Raw genomic sequence first — 15,762 nt, forward strand, 5'->3', positions numbered from 1 at the left:
TCAGGGAGACCTGGACAAGCGACCTGGCTCCGCGTCCCCATTTCCAGCTCTGAAGGGGGTGGGTGTGAACAGGGCCTTGTTGATGTTCTCTGTGTGGCTTTAGGAGGAACGTCAGCAACTGAGGGGTTCCCAGGCCTGTGTGGCATGGCTGAGGTGGGTCCCAGGTGCCCACCTACCTGGGCGCCGGCCAGGTGTGAGGCCGCTCAGCGGCCAGGAGCAGCACCAGGCTGGGCTCTCTGGCCTTTGTTCTTGAGATTCTGTCCCATGCAGGCCTTGAGCTGCTCGGAGCCCCAGCTGGAGTAGCCATGACCTGCTGGACGTCCTTCAAGGCCTCCGGGCCACACAAACACACCCCTAGCAATCTGGCAGCCTCCTGCCAGCATCTGTGTACCCTGACCCCGGCACCTCCCCGCTGGGGTCCCCATCCCCGGCTCCCTGCCTCCTGGCCCAGACAGAAGCAGCACCCACCATTGTGGCCTCCGGCCGCAGCTCCTCACCCATGGCGAGGTGGCAGGTGGAGCACAGGGGGCGGGGGGGAGGGCAGCAGGAGACGAGGCCCCAGCAGAACCTGGGCCCCGTGACGGGAGGCCCTGCATTAGACAAGAATGGTTTGAACCTCAGCTCTCCTGCTTATTGGCTGCGTGGCTTAGGGGAGGCCACGTGGCCTCTCTGAACCTCCATTCAGAGGGAGCAGCTGCTCCTGGGCTGTTGACTGGATGACTAGGAGTATTTGCTGAGCGTGTGGCCTGCCCTCCCTGTGTGTGAGGAGTGGTTCACGCAGGCAGTAAGTACCGTGTGAGCACCTTGCACGTGCCAGCTCAGATGGGATCCAGCAGCACCTGGGGACCGAGACGGTGGGGGGAGGAGTGTGGAGCCTTGCAGCCTGAGGGCTCCACTCTCACCTGTCTCCTAGGTGTGTGGAGTAGGCCAGGGCTGACCGCCGCGTTGCCTCCTCCTGGCTGGGTCACTGCCCGTTTCCAAGCCTCTGGTGGGTGTCCAGTCGCCTGCTGCCCCTGCTCCTAGCCCGCTGTCCTGGGGCCTCCCCTCTGGGCCTCACTGTCTTCTGGACATGTCAGGGCTCCAGCCTTGTCTAGTTCTTACCTCATAGTACAGGTGGGGTGAGGGTGCTGGGGGTCCTCGCTGGTGGGAGGACTGTGCCTGCCCGGCTTCTGGTCTCCCTGTCCAGGCCCACCGCCGGGTACTCCTCTCCTTCTGGCTCAGCACGCTGAGACAGGATGGCATCCTGGGCACCCGCGTCCCCAGTGCAAGTGGCCAGATGGTCTCCATGCCCACAGGGCCAGGTGGTGCCATGGCTCCCAGCCTGCAGATGCCTGCAGGGCACTGGGGGAGGGGTGGCCACTGGCCTGTGTGTCCAGGGGCTGACGATGCTGCCAGCTGTGGGAGCTGTGTCTGTGTGGCTGTGGTGCTGGGTGCAGGCCCCAAGGCCACCCAGTGTGCTGGGTGCGTCATGGCTGCCTGGTCCACGGTTCCCCTGCGTGGGTGGAAGATGGTGACGCTGCTGAGTGCTTCCCACTTGCTACTGTTCACAGCAAGGAGGGTGGGGGTGGGGGTGGGAGTGGCCCTGGGAGAAGATCAGGTCTTTGTTGGGGGTAAATTAGGGTCAAACTATCTGCCAGCCACATCGAGGGCGGGGCGGGGGCAAGAGGGGGAGAGTTCCCGGGCCCGTGTGGGACGTCCACTGTCCTCTGTTGCAGGAGCCACCCCTCCGGGAGCCGACGTGGGGGCAAGGAGCCAGGACCTCCCCGCGCCCGGGATGACTGCAGCTGGCCAGGCCACCCCATATAGCATCGTGTCATTGTCGGAGGACGGGTTGCACCTGGTCACCATGTCGGGCACCAATGGCTTTGGCAACGGCAAGGTGCACACGCGGCGCAGGTGCCGGAACCGCTTCGTCAAGAAGAACGGCCAGTGCAACATCGAGTTCGCCAACATGGATGAGAAGTCACAGCGCTACCTGGCCGACATGTTCACCACCTGCGTGGACATCCGCTGGCGCTATATGCTGCTGCTCTTCTCGCTGGCTTTCCTCGCCTCCTGGCTGCTCTTCGGCATCATCTTCTGGGTCATCGCCGTGGCGCACGGCGACCTGGAGCCGGCGGAGGCCCGTGGCCGCCCGCCCTGTGTGCTGCAAGTCCACGGCTTCATGGCCGCCTTCCTCTTCTCCATCGAGACACAGACCACCATTGGCTACGGGCTGCGCTGTGTGACGGAGGAGTGCCCCGTGGCCGTCTTCATGGTGGTGGCGCAGTCCATCGTGGGCTGCATCATCGACTCCTTCATGATCGGCGCCATCATGGCCAAGATGGCCCGGCCCAAGAAGCGGGCACAGACGCTGCTGTTTAGCCACCATGCGGTAGTGGCGCTGCGGGACGGCCGGCTCTGCCTCATGTGGCGCGTGGGTAACCTACGCAAGAGCCACATCGTGGAGGCCCATGTGCGGGCCCAACTCATCAAGCCCCGGGTCACGCAGGAGGGCGAATACATCCCGCTGGACCAGCTGGACATGGACGTGGGCTTTGACAAGGGCCTGGACCGCATCTTCCTGGTGTCGCCCATTACCATCTTGCATGAGATCGATGAGGCCAGCCCGCTGTTTGGCATCAGCCGGCAGGACCTGGAGGCGGACGACTTCGAGATCGTGGTGATCCTGGAGGGCATGGTGGAGGCCACCGCCATGACCACGCAGGCCCGCAGCTCCTACCTGGCCAGTGAGATCCTCTGGGGCCACCGCTTCGAGCCCGTCCTCTTTGAGGAGAAGAACCAGTACAAGATCGACTACTCGCGCTTCCATAAGACCTACGAGGTTCCCGCCACACCCCGCTGCAGCGCCAGAGACCTGGCGGAGAACAAGTTCCTGCTGCCCGGCACCAGCTCCTTTTGCTATGAGAACGAGCTGGCCTTCGTGAGCCCTGACGAGGAGGACGTGGCCGAGGACGACACGGCTGGCTGCCCTCAGGCCAGGCTTGGCCTCGCCAGGCCCCCTGCTGGCAGCAGTGCCCTGGAGCCACGGCCCTACCGACGGGAGTCGGAGATCTGAGTGGCCGTGGGCCATGGAGCAGCCTCCATCACCGGGGACAGGCCCTGGGTGTGAGCAGAACAGAAGGGGCCGGGGGCCCTGGTGGCCGACTCAGTCGCACATTAGCTGTTTCGTGCTTCACAGTGGCCTTGGGAGGCTGGCAGGAGCGTGGGCTGCGGGAGCGGGCAGTCCTGGCCTCAGAGGCCCATGCAGGCCGGGCCGCAGGGGCTGGTGCGTCTGCCTGAGGGAAGAGCTGCCGTCCGCCCAAAGGGCTCCATGGCTGCCCAGCCCCGGGTGCGGCCACTGGCTGCAGGGCACCCGCTGGTTTTAACTCGGGGAGAAATCATGGGTCCCCACTTTCTCAATCTCAGCTTGAGGAAGACTCTACAAAAAAAATTAACATGTGATTAAACCTTTTTTAAATTCATGGGCTACAAAAAAAAAAAAAGACACAGAATTATATTGTGGCCGGAGGCTCCGCAAGCTTCCCCGAAGCTGGAGGGCCCAGGCTGCACAGTGAGGGCCAGGCCTGGCCAGGGCCACCTCCGCCCATGCATCCCTCGCTGTGGCCCCTACGCTCACAGCTGGGTTAGGTCCCATTTGTGGTGGGAAAACCAGGGCCCCTTAATGCTCATGAGGCTCCGGTGTCACGGACGCGGGCGCTGGGGCAAGAGAAAGCCGGTTTCTGGAGTTAGACTTTGCACCTTAGAGGTGCCCCTCAGGGTCTGATGTGAGCCCTGCCTGCCACGGAGGGCCCCTCCCCCCTGCGCCCTGGGTTCTCCGTGTTTGCTGTTTTCTTCTTTGCTGGCCTGTGGCCCCCACCACTCCACAGAGATGGGCCGCTGCAAACATGCAGGAGTGGGTGTTCCTGGGGAGGGTGCCTGGCAGCCCACCCTGTGGGGCCTAGAGGGGTTGTGCCTTAGAGACACCGTGGGTCTGGCTCAGTTCCTCATGGTCTAGGACTCCCCTGTACCCCCTCCCCGACTCCACCATGAAGTCCCCGCAGCCCCTCTGCAGAGACCAGGCTGATGGTGCTCCCCCTGACCCCGGGCAGCAGGGTGGAGCCCATGAGTGGCAGACAGGCCACATCCTGCCTGAATGGAGAGGAAAGGTGTTCAGAGAGATGTGACCTCTCACTGAGGGGTCAGGAGCGGCACACACCCAGGAAAGGGCTTGGGGCTGTGGGCTCTGCTGGCCTAGAAACAGGCACCTGGACCAGCAGCTGCCCAGTGCAGGCTGCTTCTTGTGGAGAAGCGAGCTGGGAGGAGGAGGAGGGGGGCTGGACCTCAGGACAGAGCCAGGCCCCTTCCCAGGACAGCTTAGCGCGCTGCACTCCAAGTGACCAGGCCCGTAAGGAAGTCGGTATTAGAGAGCCAGTGGCTCTTGGGCTTGCCTGCCCCAGCTGCTCCAACCTGTGCCTCCACGAGAGCTCACAGCCTGAAGGCACCAGGGACTCGGGCCCAAGTGGGAAACTGAGGCAGCATGCAAGGTCATGCAAGTAGGGAGTGCGACTCTGGGGACAGGGAGAAGCCGGGGTCTGGGTGGGCCAGCCTTCCACTCACTCCATCCAGCGCCGAGGCCAGAGGCCCTGGAATCCAGGTCCTGGTGGTTTGGGGTGGCCAGGTGCACTCTGCTCAGCTGTTCCCTCTGGGGCCCACGCAGGCGGCTTAGCTCCCAGATCCTTCAGGGAGCAGCCCCTCGCTGCCTGTCATCTCTTGCCAAAGGTAGGGGCTGTGTTTTCACTCATCTGCCCTCTCCTCCCTCCCTGTATTTATTTATTTATTTATTTATTTATTTATTTATATATGTATGTATGTATGTATGTATGTATGTATTTATTTATTTATTGCCTGTGCTGAAGACCAAAATAGTCTCCCTCCTTAATGCACTTGAGGATGGAGGGTGGCTGGGCAGGGCTATGGTGTGTGCAGAGCATGGTTCATATGGCTCCTGGGAGAGTGTGAGGGGGTGTGCCCACGCATGGTGTGTGGAGAGCGTGTTAACCCACTGAACGTTCTGCACACAGAAGAGTGGGGGTGCTTGTGCACATGTGAGTGTGTGTGGCAAGTGTGTGTGTGTGCATGCATGTGTGTGTACTTGGTGTGTGGTCTGTGCTGAGCAGGTGTGTATTCCAAACTGCTCCTACCCTCGCCCTCCCAGGCAGTGGAATTTCCAAGAATTTTCTCAGTACCCTGGACCAGGAGGCCCAGAGGTGGGGGTGGCTGAAGACCTGGCCTCGGGCCTCCTGTGGGAAGGCCACACCGGCAGGAATGTGTGTGGCTGAGAGAGTGGGCGTCAAGTGTGTGGGTTCATGTGGGATGTCTCATCTGTGCTCAAATGAGACATACAGTGATTGCTTTGCCAGTAAGCGCATGAACGTGTGGGTGCGTCATACACGGGACTGTTGTACAGATGTGTGCATAGGACAATCTGTGTGTGTGGATCTGGAATGATAACATAGATACATGCATGGTATGTATGTGTGCAGGTATATACACACACACGCATAGTTATGTGTGTGCTTACCTGTAGAGGTGTGTGTGTGTTTTATATGTGGGCATTGGTTTGAATGTTCACCAGGCTGTACGGCTGGGCACAGAGCTCAGGACGGACACTGGCCAGAGACGTCAGCACTGCTGGCACAGGAGTCCCATGGACCCTCAGCCCTGGGCATGTCCACATGGCCATGCGTCGTATGTGTGGGTGAGGCTTCCGTGTGCCTGGGTGTGAGGTGATATCTACACACGTATATGAGTCCTTGGCCTCCAGCAGTGAGTGATTGTGTGTGGAAGGCCACGTGTGTATTTGTCCCTCTGAACATGTACATGCATGTGGTATGTTTGTGTGGCAGCTGTGCCAGGCTCTGAGCAGGGGCCTGCCTGCTGGGGCGGTATGTATGTGTGTATGTGTGTCAGGGGCCATGTGTCCAGGTGTGTGCCCTGCATGCAGCTCTCTGCCCTGTGGTGCCGTGCTGCCCATTTCCTGTCTGCACGGTGTCCCGGGGGGTTGGGGCCTGGTAGGAAGGAGCCCCCTGCGTAGGGGTGTCTGCCCTTTGTAAGACAGCAAAATTTCAAATATATTTCAAGTGGTAAACTTCCATGTGACTTTCGTGCCAAGCACTGTCTGGAGGCGTGGGCCTTGGGACTAGTCCTTGTTACATGGGTCCTGGCCCCCTGGAGTGCCACCCTGTGGAGGCGTGTGTGTGAAGGACCTGCCCGACTCTGCCACGCACCACCGTTCTGTGCTCCTTCAGCCCCATGTCTGCAGCAGGGGGGCTCCCGGGGGCCATACAGGTGGAGGTGAGTGGAATAGGGCAGCAGCTTGGGGACAGAGGACAGAGCCCCCTCCTCGCAGAGCCTGGCACACCCTTTCAGTGGCCCCTCCCCTCCCCCAGACCCTCTCCCATTCAGGCCCTGAGGAGCCAGACCATCCACCCAGACTGTGCCACCCTCCCCCGCTGGGTGACCTTGCCATGGCCTTGTCCCCTCTGGGCCTGGGCCTCCCACCTCTCCTTCCTTCTGCAAAGATGTGATGTGCGCCTCCTGCAGGAGAGCAGAGGCTCACTCAAACCCACAGCCCTGGGAGGCCCCAGCAAGGCTACAGTCTGGTTCTTGCCGATGTGGAAGAGGAAGCTGGGACCGAGAAGGACTGGATGCCCCTGCTGCAGCCGAGTGGGAGTGTAGGCCAGACGAGGCTGCTGGCAGGGTCCCGCACAGGCGGGAGGAAGACATGCAGGCCCAGTGGTGGGAAAGACTCCTCTACACCAGGGCTCAGCCTCCAGCTTTCAGCGGCCTCCTGGCCGAGGCCACGGGGAGAGAATCCTTGCTCACACTGTCTCCACAGTCAGAGAACTCGCGTCAGCAAAGGACCTGGGGGTGTTGCCTTGGGTTGTACCTCGGCCCTTACCCAGGATGGGTCCCTGGAGGCTGCTCTGGCAAATAGTTTGGCTGGACAAGAAGGAGCAAATGAATGACCTGGCACCTAGTTCCATCCTTCCTGACTGTCAGCCACAGCCCCTCCTGGGCCTTAGTTTCCCCATGTGCAGTCTGGATGAGAAGTGATGTTCTTTGAAGGCTGAGTGCTGGGCAGGCGGTGCGGGTCCAGGTGTTAGAGACCCTTTCCTCCTCTCTCCTTCCCTTTTCCCCCTTCCTCCCCCTTCCCCTCCCCTTCCTGGCCAGGGTGGTGCTTACCCCCCAAGGAGGCCTGGGGCAGTGCGGGGGCCCTAACTGTGTACTGTACAACCCAGGGGGCCCTCCCCATCTACCCATGACAGCAATGATGACCTCCTCACGGCCGCAGGGCTCTGGAGAAGAGCCACAGGGCTCAGTGGGAAGGGGCTCCCATGCAGAGAGGGATCACAGGGGCAGGAGGCACAGATGGGGCGGTGTCAACAGACACTCACAACTTCTTGTGAACCCACTGATGGGCTAGGACAACGAAAAGGGGATGCAGCCTCATACTAATAGACACACAGCCTGCACACAAACACACATACACCTCAAGTGCACACACACAACATTATGTGGCCACGAAAAAGAATGCAGGCAACACTGGGTGAATCTCACAGCCACAATGTTGAATGAAAGGGTCCCGACACAGAGGCCCTGCTGGGCAGCTTTGAAGAGTTGCCTGGAGTTCATGCCCCACCCAGAGTCCAGAGCAGACGTCCGGGGGAGCAGGTTGGCCCGTGACTGGATGTCCAGGGACAGACTGTCCTGTTTGAGCAGGGAGCTGGGTATGGGCTCAGAGAACTGGCAGCGCTTGGCCGGGAGGGAGGCCTGATGAGGGGAGGGCCTGAGGACAGAGTCCCCACAGGAGAGCCTGGGCTGGGCTGGGCCTGGGCCAACTGACTCCAGTTGTGTGGGAGCAAGAAAGACCTGGGGAGATGATGGGCTTCACTCCGGCTGCTGTGGAGGACGGGCACGGTGAGGCCTGGGTGGTGACGAGGAGGAAAGGGGGACTTGGGCCGGACAGGCAAGTGGGAGGCTGGGCTCTGTCCAGGCAAGAGTGGGCTTCATAGCAGAAGCCTGGAGGTGAGTGACTTGCCCAAGGCCACAACGCCCTGCCCTTGTAGCTGGCCACCCCTGAGGTACAGCGCCTGCAGGCAGAACCTTCAGGGGGCAGCACAGAGGGCAGGGAGGCCGGGTGGCTGGGAAGGAGGATGGTGAACTGGTGACAGGAGGGGGAGATGGGGGCACTGGAGGGTGGTAGGGCCTTCACTGAGGCGGGTGGCAGGCAAGGGGCACATGATTGGACACTATGAGACTGCAGGCTCTGGGCCCCCCACCTGAGCCCCTCAGACTCAGGCTGCTCATGCCCCCCTGCCCCCTACTTGCCTGTCTGGCCCACCTTGGGCCAGGCAGGAGGCTGAGAGCACAGCTGGGCTGAGGGGCGCCGTGACAGTGCGGGTGGGTGGAAGACCAGCAGCCCGCCCTCTGTGCCTGCCTCAGAGGGCTCTGCCTGTAGGGAGCTGAGTCCCAAAGGGGTCAGCAAAGGGCAGGCAGTGTGGCCTTGGGTCAGAGGCCAACAAGGGACACTCCCCTATGGAAGTCAGTGAGGCAGTTTCTTGTTACGTTAAAATGCTCCCCATAGGGTCAGGCCAGTCCACGCCTACACGCTGCTCAAGAGAAACGGAACTCCCGTTTCACACAGAACCCTGGAAGTGGGTATTTGCAGCGGCTTTGTGTGCCATCGCTCCAACGGAGGAGGCCCTGCCTTCCTCACCGCTGTGGGCATCCTGCCCGCAAGGGAGTGCTGAGCAGCGGGCAGGGCTGGTGCTGGCAGACCGACCCTGGATCCCACAGACATGGCACCGAGCAAGGGCGCGGGCTGGGGAGGCTCACACAGGGGTGGGGCATCGCCAGGGCCTGTGGGGGAGGGTAACACAGCATCCTGCCCATGAGGACTGTCGCCCAGACAGCACCCAGATAGTGCCCTCGTAGAGGCGCCCAGGACTCCGCCACAGGATGAACAGCCATCGTCCCTTAACTTTCACAAAGCAGGGGCATTTCCATCAGTACACGTGCAGAGGTCCAGGTGTCTGGATTTGGGGGAGCGCCAAGTCCAAAGGCGGAGGTGCCTTGTCTCTGGGGCTGAGGGGCAGGACATAGAGGGAGCAGATGGTTGCACAATGGGCTTCTGCCAACAGATGGCGCACCGAGGTGCCAGGTGATCCACCCAGGTGGCAGGCTCCCGGGCTGCCTCCCCATCTGGAAGCAACATTTCAGGGGAAACCGGGTCCAGCGACCTCAGCCCAGGCCAGGGCCCTCCAGGCCCCTGGGCTTCTGGCCAGAGGGGCAGGCCCCGCTCTGGCCAGCCCACCGCCGAGTCCCCGGGACCCTGGAAAGTGGCTTAAATACAAGGGTGGCCTGTGATTTATGGTCCAGTTCCCTGTGCAGTGGAAGGAGGCAGAGCTAATACTAACTGCATGGGAAACGGGTACACGGGCCCTGGCAGGCCAGCGGGACACGGTGAGAGGCTAGCTGTGAGTGAGACTCTTGCCACTGCCTGAACACACCCCTCTGGTCTGATTCCTGCAGCTGATGGGGCCGGCCTGGCTCATGCAGAATGGAGACCCTTGGGAACACTGGGTGCTGGAGGCATTGTGCCCCAGAGACGAGCAGTCCTGGGTAGTGGATGCTGTTGCAGGCCACCTTGCTGTCCCTTCCTGTCATTCTCCGATTCTTCCCCACTCCCACCCCTACCACCAACACTGGTGAGCGTCTTGCCTCTCCCCTCCTCCACGTGGAGGTGTGGAGTGAACCCCAGGGCGACTCTTGCAACAGGGCCCCTGGTGAGCCACTTCCCAACAACAGCACCCAATCAGGAAACTGTATCGCCACCTTACAGAGGGCACCCCTCGATTAGAGAGGTGTCTCTCACCTGGGTGGAAGCCCCCAGTGTGCCTCTGGGGACCCAATACCCCAAAACAGGGGAAATTGAAGAAACCTCGGTGCTCTGGAGGGAGGTGGCCCCCAACCAGTTACGGGAGCCCCACACCCCCACCAAAGGACGGTGTCCCCATTTGCTTTCCACCATCCCCATGGGGCTCCATCCTGTCCAGTTTGGGGAGTACCCCCTGCCAAGCATCCAGGGAGCCTGAGCCCCAAAGGAGGTGCCCGCCAGCACCCTTCTGAAGCTGAGAAAGGCTCAGCTAGACATCTGTCCCAGAGGAGGCGGGTGGGGGAGGGGGAGCACCAGATCAGCAAGAGGCTAGGGCAGTGGGCCTGGAGGCAGGGCCGGCGTCTGTGGCCACACCACCCTGAACGCGCCAGAACTCTGATTTGGGAGGCTCAACAGGGTCGGGCTTGGCTAGCACTTAAATAGGAGACCACCTGGGAACACCGGGTGCTGTAGGCACTGTGCCCCAGAGATGGCCGCCTGCAGCCTCCACAAGCACACAAGCACACACACCTGGTGCCGGATCAAACATGCTTCCCATGGACTTTTCCATGCCCCCCAGCGCCCCACTCCCCCCACCCCCACCGGCTATGGGCCATTTCCCAGAAAGCACTGTTGTACTGTTGCCCGCCACCTGCCTGCCCCTTCCCGTCATCTGTGAACCCCCCTCTGCGCCCCCTCCCCAGTGAATGACCTGCCGCTCCCTTCCTCCCCTGGGAGGTGTGGAGGGTACCCAAAGGCTGCTCTGGGAACCTGGCCCCTGTGGGCTGCCTGGCGACCACCAACCATCATCAGGAAAGCATGTCACCTGCCTTGCAGAGGGCACCCCACGATCACAAGGGGAACCAGTGTCCCAAAGCCTGCTTCATGGGAGCTTTCCTTAGAGGCTCAGACCTCACGCTGGTCTACAGTTCGTTGAAAAGTTATTGCAAACCTCTCTCCATAGACTCTGCTGGCAGCATTTACAGCCGTCATTTATGAGGGAGCGTGTTAGCACACTTGCCACACCTAGGAGGAGTTTCCTTTAATAGAGTCGTTGCTAAAACGGTTTGCCAAGTCCCACATAGTATGAATGAATTCTGAGAGTGACCACTCCTCCATCACAGGTTCTACACAGTGTTCAGCCCTGTGAAACACTAAGACTGGACTGTCCTGGGGGAGTTGGCTAGTAATGTTTGCACATGTATTGATTGTACAGTATGTCACAGAAGAATACATGCGTTACCTTGCAGAAGTATGTCTCACCCCTTGGAGGAAGACAAAGGTGAACGGGTGTGTGGAATGCTGTTGCCTTCCATTGGGCATCATATGATAATATTTCACCAATGATTTTGGCAAACTGTTTTCAGCACAGGTTTTCATTGCTAAATGAGGTTCCTGCTCACTATGTACTTAATGTTCCAACATGACCCCATGCAAATGGCATGACATTATAATATTTTACAGAAAGCAGCAGTGTTCCACACACTAGGTTGACCTGTGTATTCTTTCAAAGAGTGGAACAAATCATCATCATCCTATCTAATAAAAGAGTAATATGCAAATTGGTCATACCTCCGCTACACTCACAAGCCACGCCCACAAGCCACGCCCACAAGCCAATCAGGAGGGAATATGCAAATAAACCCAACCAAGATGGCTGCAGCCACAGAGAGCAGGAGGGAGGCTTGGGTTTCCCTGGCAATGGAGGAAGCCAAGCTTTCCGCCTGCCCTTGCCAGCCCAGGCCTCCACTCAATGCTACAAAGTTTCAATGATAGAAGATAAATCCCAACAGAAATGGCAGCAGCCATGGAGCTGGAGAGAGCAGGAGGCTAGGGTTGTCCGCGGCGATGGAGGAAGCCAAGCTTCTGCAGCCCTGGCCTGCTTTCGCCTCCGCTTAAGGCTACAAAGTTTCAATTATAGAAGATACATAAATCCCAACAGAAATGGCTGCCGCCACAGAGCGAGCAGAAGGCTTGGCTCCACTCCAGGCTACAAAGTTTTAATTGTAGAAGGTAAATAGATCCCAGATCCCAGGGCCTCTGCTTGGGTCACTGGGGGCTGTGGCTGGCCTGCAAACCGCCACAGGCCCCTCGCCCAGGCTGCCCCACACCCCAAGGGAACCCCCATCCTGATCCGGACACCCTTCAGGGCAAACCAGCTGGCCCCCACCCATGCACCAGGCCTCTATCCTATCTAATAAAAGAGTAATATGCAGATTGACCATCACTCCAACACACAAGATGGCTGCCCCCATGTGGTCAAAGATCCTGCCCCCATATGGACAAAAGATGGCCACCACAAGATGGCCAGCAAGGGAGGGCAGTTGGGAGGGACCAGGCCTGCAAGGGAGGGCAGTTGGGGGTGATCAAGCCTACAGGGGAGGGCAGTTAGGGGTGACCCGGCTGGCAGAGGAGGGAAGTTGGGGGTGACTGGGTCTGCAGGGAAGGGCAGTTGGGGGGGGGGACCCAGGCCTGCAGGGGAGGGCAGTTAGGGGTGACCAGGCCTGCTGGGGAGGGCAGTTAGGGGTGACCAGGCCTGCTGGGGAGGGCAGTTAGGGGTGACCAGGCCTGCAGGGGAAGGCAGTTAGGGGCAAACAGGCTGGCAGGGGAGCAGTTAGGCATCAATTAGGCTGGCAGGGGAGTGGTTAGGGGGTGATCAGGCTGGCAGGCAGAAGCAGTTAGGGGCAATCAGGAAGGCAAGCAGGCGAGCAGTTGGGAGCCAGCAGTCCTGGATTGTGAGAGGGATGTCCGACTGCCCTGGTGACCCAACACTGACTGCTCAGGTGGCTGATACCCAGAAAGTGAGTCAGGGTCTGATCTGCAGCCTCAGTGGAAGCTGTTGATCAGTGTACTTACCTCTCTCTTTCTTTCCCTCTTTCTGATCTTCGCCAGCAGCCAGTCTTTTCTTTCTCTCCGGCCTCCATGGGGGCTGCTGTTAAGCCCCGCTTCTTTGATCAGGCCCAGAGATAGGCCTGGAGATGCTGACTGGCATAGGAACCAACCAATCAGAACCAAAGGTGGGTGCTGTGGGGAACCAATGGCTGCCTAGGAGGTGGAACTTCTGATGCTGACTAGCATAGGAACTGACCAATGAGAACCAAAGGTGGGTGCTGTGGGGAGCCAATGGCTACCTAGGAGGTGGAGCTTCTGACGCTGACTGGCATAGGAACTGACCAATGAGAAACAAAGGTGGGTGCTACGGGGAGCCAATGGCTGTCTAGGAGGCGGAGCTTTTGATGCTGACTGGCATAGGAACCGACCAATGAGAAGCAAAGGTGGGTGCTGTGGGGAGCCAATGGCTGCCTAGGAGGTGGAGCTTTTGATGCTTACTGGCATAGGAACCAACCAATGAGAACCAAATCTGGGTGCTGTGGGGAGCCAATGGCTGTCTAGGAGGCAGAGCTTTTGATGCTGACTGGCATAGGAACCGAACAATGAGAACCAAATCTGGGTGCTGTGGGGAGCCAATGGCTGCATAGGAGGTGAAGCTTTTGACGCTGGCATAGGCACCGACCAATCAGAACCAAATTGGCCAGCAGAGGAGGGCAGTTGGGAGCAACATCAGGCCTGCAGGAGAGGGCAGTTAGGGGTGATCATGCTGGCAGGCAGAAGCAGTTAGGGGCAATCAGGCAGGCAGGTGAGCAGTTAGGAGCCAGTGGTCCCAGATTGTGAGAGGGATGTCTGACTGCTGGTTTAGGCCCAATCCCTGGGATCAGGCCTAAAATGGCAGTCGGACATCCCACAAGGGGTCCCCAGTTGGAGAGAGTGCAGACTGAGTTGAAGGAATCCCCCCTCCATGCACCAATTTCGTGCACCGGGCCTCTAGTTTATAATAAAAGGGTAATATGCAAATAAACCGTACAGTGGAATGACCGGTTGCTGTGACACACACTGACCACCAGGGGGCAGAAGCTTAATGCAGGAGCTGCCCCCTGGTGGTCAGTGCGCTCCCACAGGGGGAGTGCTGTTCAGCCAGAAGCCAGGCTCATGGCTAGTGAGCGCAGTGGCAGTGGTGGGAGCCCCTCCTACCTCCGTGGCAGCACTAAGGATGTCTGACTGATGGCTTAGGCAGGGAGTGAGCCTAAACCATCAGTCAGACATCCCCCGAAGGCTCACAGGCTGCGAGAGGGTGCAGGCTGGGCTGAGGGATCCCCCCCTCCATCCAGTGCACGAATTTTAAGCATATCTTTGATGCATATCTTTGTCTATGCCATCATGCCATCATGTATAATCAATAAAGGTGTAAACGCTACAAGCACATCATGTATAATCAATAAAGGTGTAAACGCTACAAGCACACTCTGTCTAGAATAGTCACACTGTAGTTTTCCAATAAGCTGTGGATTTTGAAAAACCTGTAGAAAAGTGTTTTACCCCTCTTAGAATTTATATGTACCAAATGCAATTTTGGCAAACTATCCTTAGTACAATATCAGGACTACAAGAAATTTCTTCTAATATGTAATGAGTGCTCCAAAATACTTCCCCAAGAAATGGAATGATAAGATTTCACAAAGGATACACAGCATTCCACATGTGAGGTTTGCCTTTGTAATTTATCTGAGACTGAGACATAGTCCCAATAGGTAATACAAGTATGAAGCTGTGGCCTAATGTACAACATCAATACATGTGCCAACCCTCAGAGCAGACTTTGTCCCACACAGTGGACTTTTATGGTTTCCATGAGCTGTGCATTGTGTAAAACCTGTAATGAAGAGTTTGAAAACTCCTAGAATGAATTTGTACCAAAGGTGAGTTTGGCAATCTATTTCATAAATGAAACTCCAACTGCCTATAAAATGAATGCTCCAAGCTCCCTCAGTAAAAGACATTATATTATAACATTTCACAGGCAAACACAAATGGCAGCACACACAATAGGCTGACCTGTTCATTTCTTCATGCAGTGACACATATCCCTGATGGTGTGCCTGGATCAGTCTATGAACTAGGGTATAAGAAACACATTTGTAACGTTGCTGGGAAAGTCTGTTTAGAGAAGCCTAGGGTTAGTGTTTCAATCAGGGGGCTTTGTGTCCAACCTGCAGAGAAGTGTGCGAGTGCTTTTCCAGTGAGTGCCAGGTGGGCTTTTTATACTGTTGTGGTGTTTAACCACGGATTATAATTCCTAAATGGAACTCCTACTAAGGAAATGATGAGTCCTCCGCAAATAAAAAGCCTTCTGAGGTCCAGAGCCCTGAGGTGTGTGTGGACCTGCCCCTCTAGGAGCTGGCCTTGATCCTAAAAGTCATGCAGCAGAGGATAGAAGGCCTGATGGACAGGGTAGCGATCTGAGGAACGTGGAGACCCTGGGGGGAGTGAGCGCTTCCTACCGGAACTCTGCCGCAGCCAGCAGCACACAGAGGAGGCATTTCTGATAGATTAATGTCCTAACAACAACTGCTAAAAGCGTGAGGGAGCCCCTGCCTGGAGACATTGGCATCATCAGACCTAATGTTGTAAAACACCTCTGACCCTGGAAGCAAAGGAGTGTGAAGGGATTGGCCTGGTCCCACGTGAAGAAAAACTGTGTTCCACAGAGAAGAGCAAATGAGGATTCTCCAGATCTTAGCCTTCTACTCGGTCTTTCACTTTTGAGCATCATGGATGAATAATCTATAAGCCTGACTTTTATATAAAAGTGTGTCAGGTGCCATTGAGGGTTCTGGGCATTTTTAGCTCTTGATCCCTTTGCTGGGAGAGGTGGGAGTGGCCTGCTTGGAGCCACTGTGGAATCTGCCTGGTATCGTTCTGGATTTTGTTAAATTAAATGTAATTATTTTCCCTACAACACTAACACCATGTTGAAGAACAAGACGTATAAAGCTGTCTTGGACTGT

At 57.9% G+C, this 15,762-nt stretch overlaps 1 protein-coding gene across 7 annotated transcripts in view; it reads left to right on the forward strand.

The window, feature by feature from the left end:
• Positions 1-7,934, forward strand: part of KCNJ12 (potassium inwardly rectifying channel subfamily J member 12) — a 42,601-nt gene extending 34,667 nt beyond the window's left edge. For all 7 annotated transcript variants that reach the window (XM_080682772.1, XM_080682775.1, XM_080682770.1 and 4 more), the window contains one exon: positions 1,716-7,934. In XM_080682772.1, coding sequence (XP_080538898.1) covers positions 1,775-3,058 — 1,284 coding nt within the window. In that variant the 5' untranslated portion in view covers positions 1,716-1,774 and the 3' untranslated portion in view covers positions 3,059-7,934. The remainder of the gene's footprint in view (positions 1-1,715) is intronic.
• The last annotated feature ends 7,828 nt before the right edge of the window (positions 7,935-15,762 follow it).

This window comes from Plecotus auritus (assembly GCF_963455305.1).
Source record: "Plecotus auritus genome assembly, chromosome: 7".
Classification (NCBI taxonomy): domain Eukaryota; kingdom Metazoa; phylum Chordata; class Mammalia; order Chiroptera; family Vespertilionidae; genus Plecotus; species Plecotus auritus.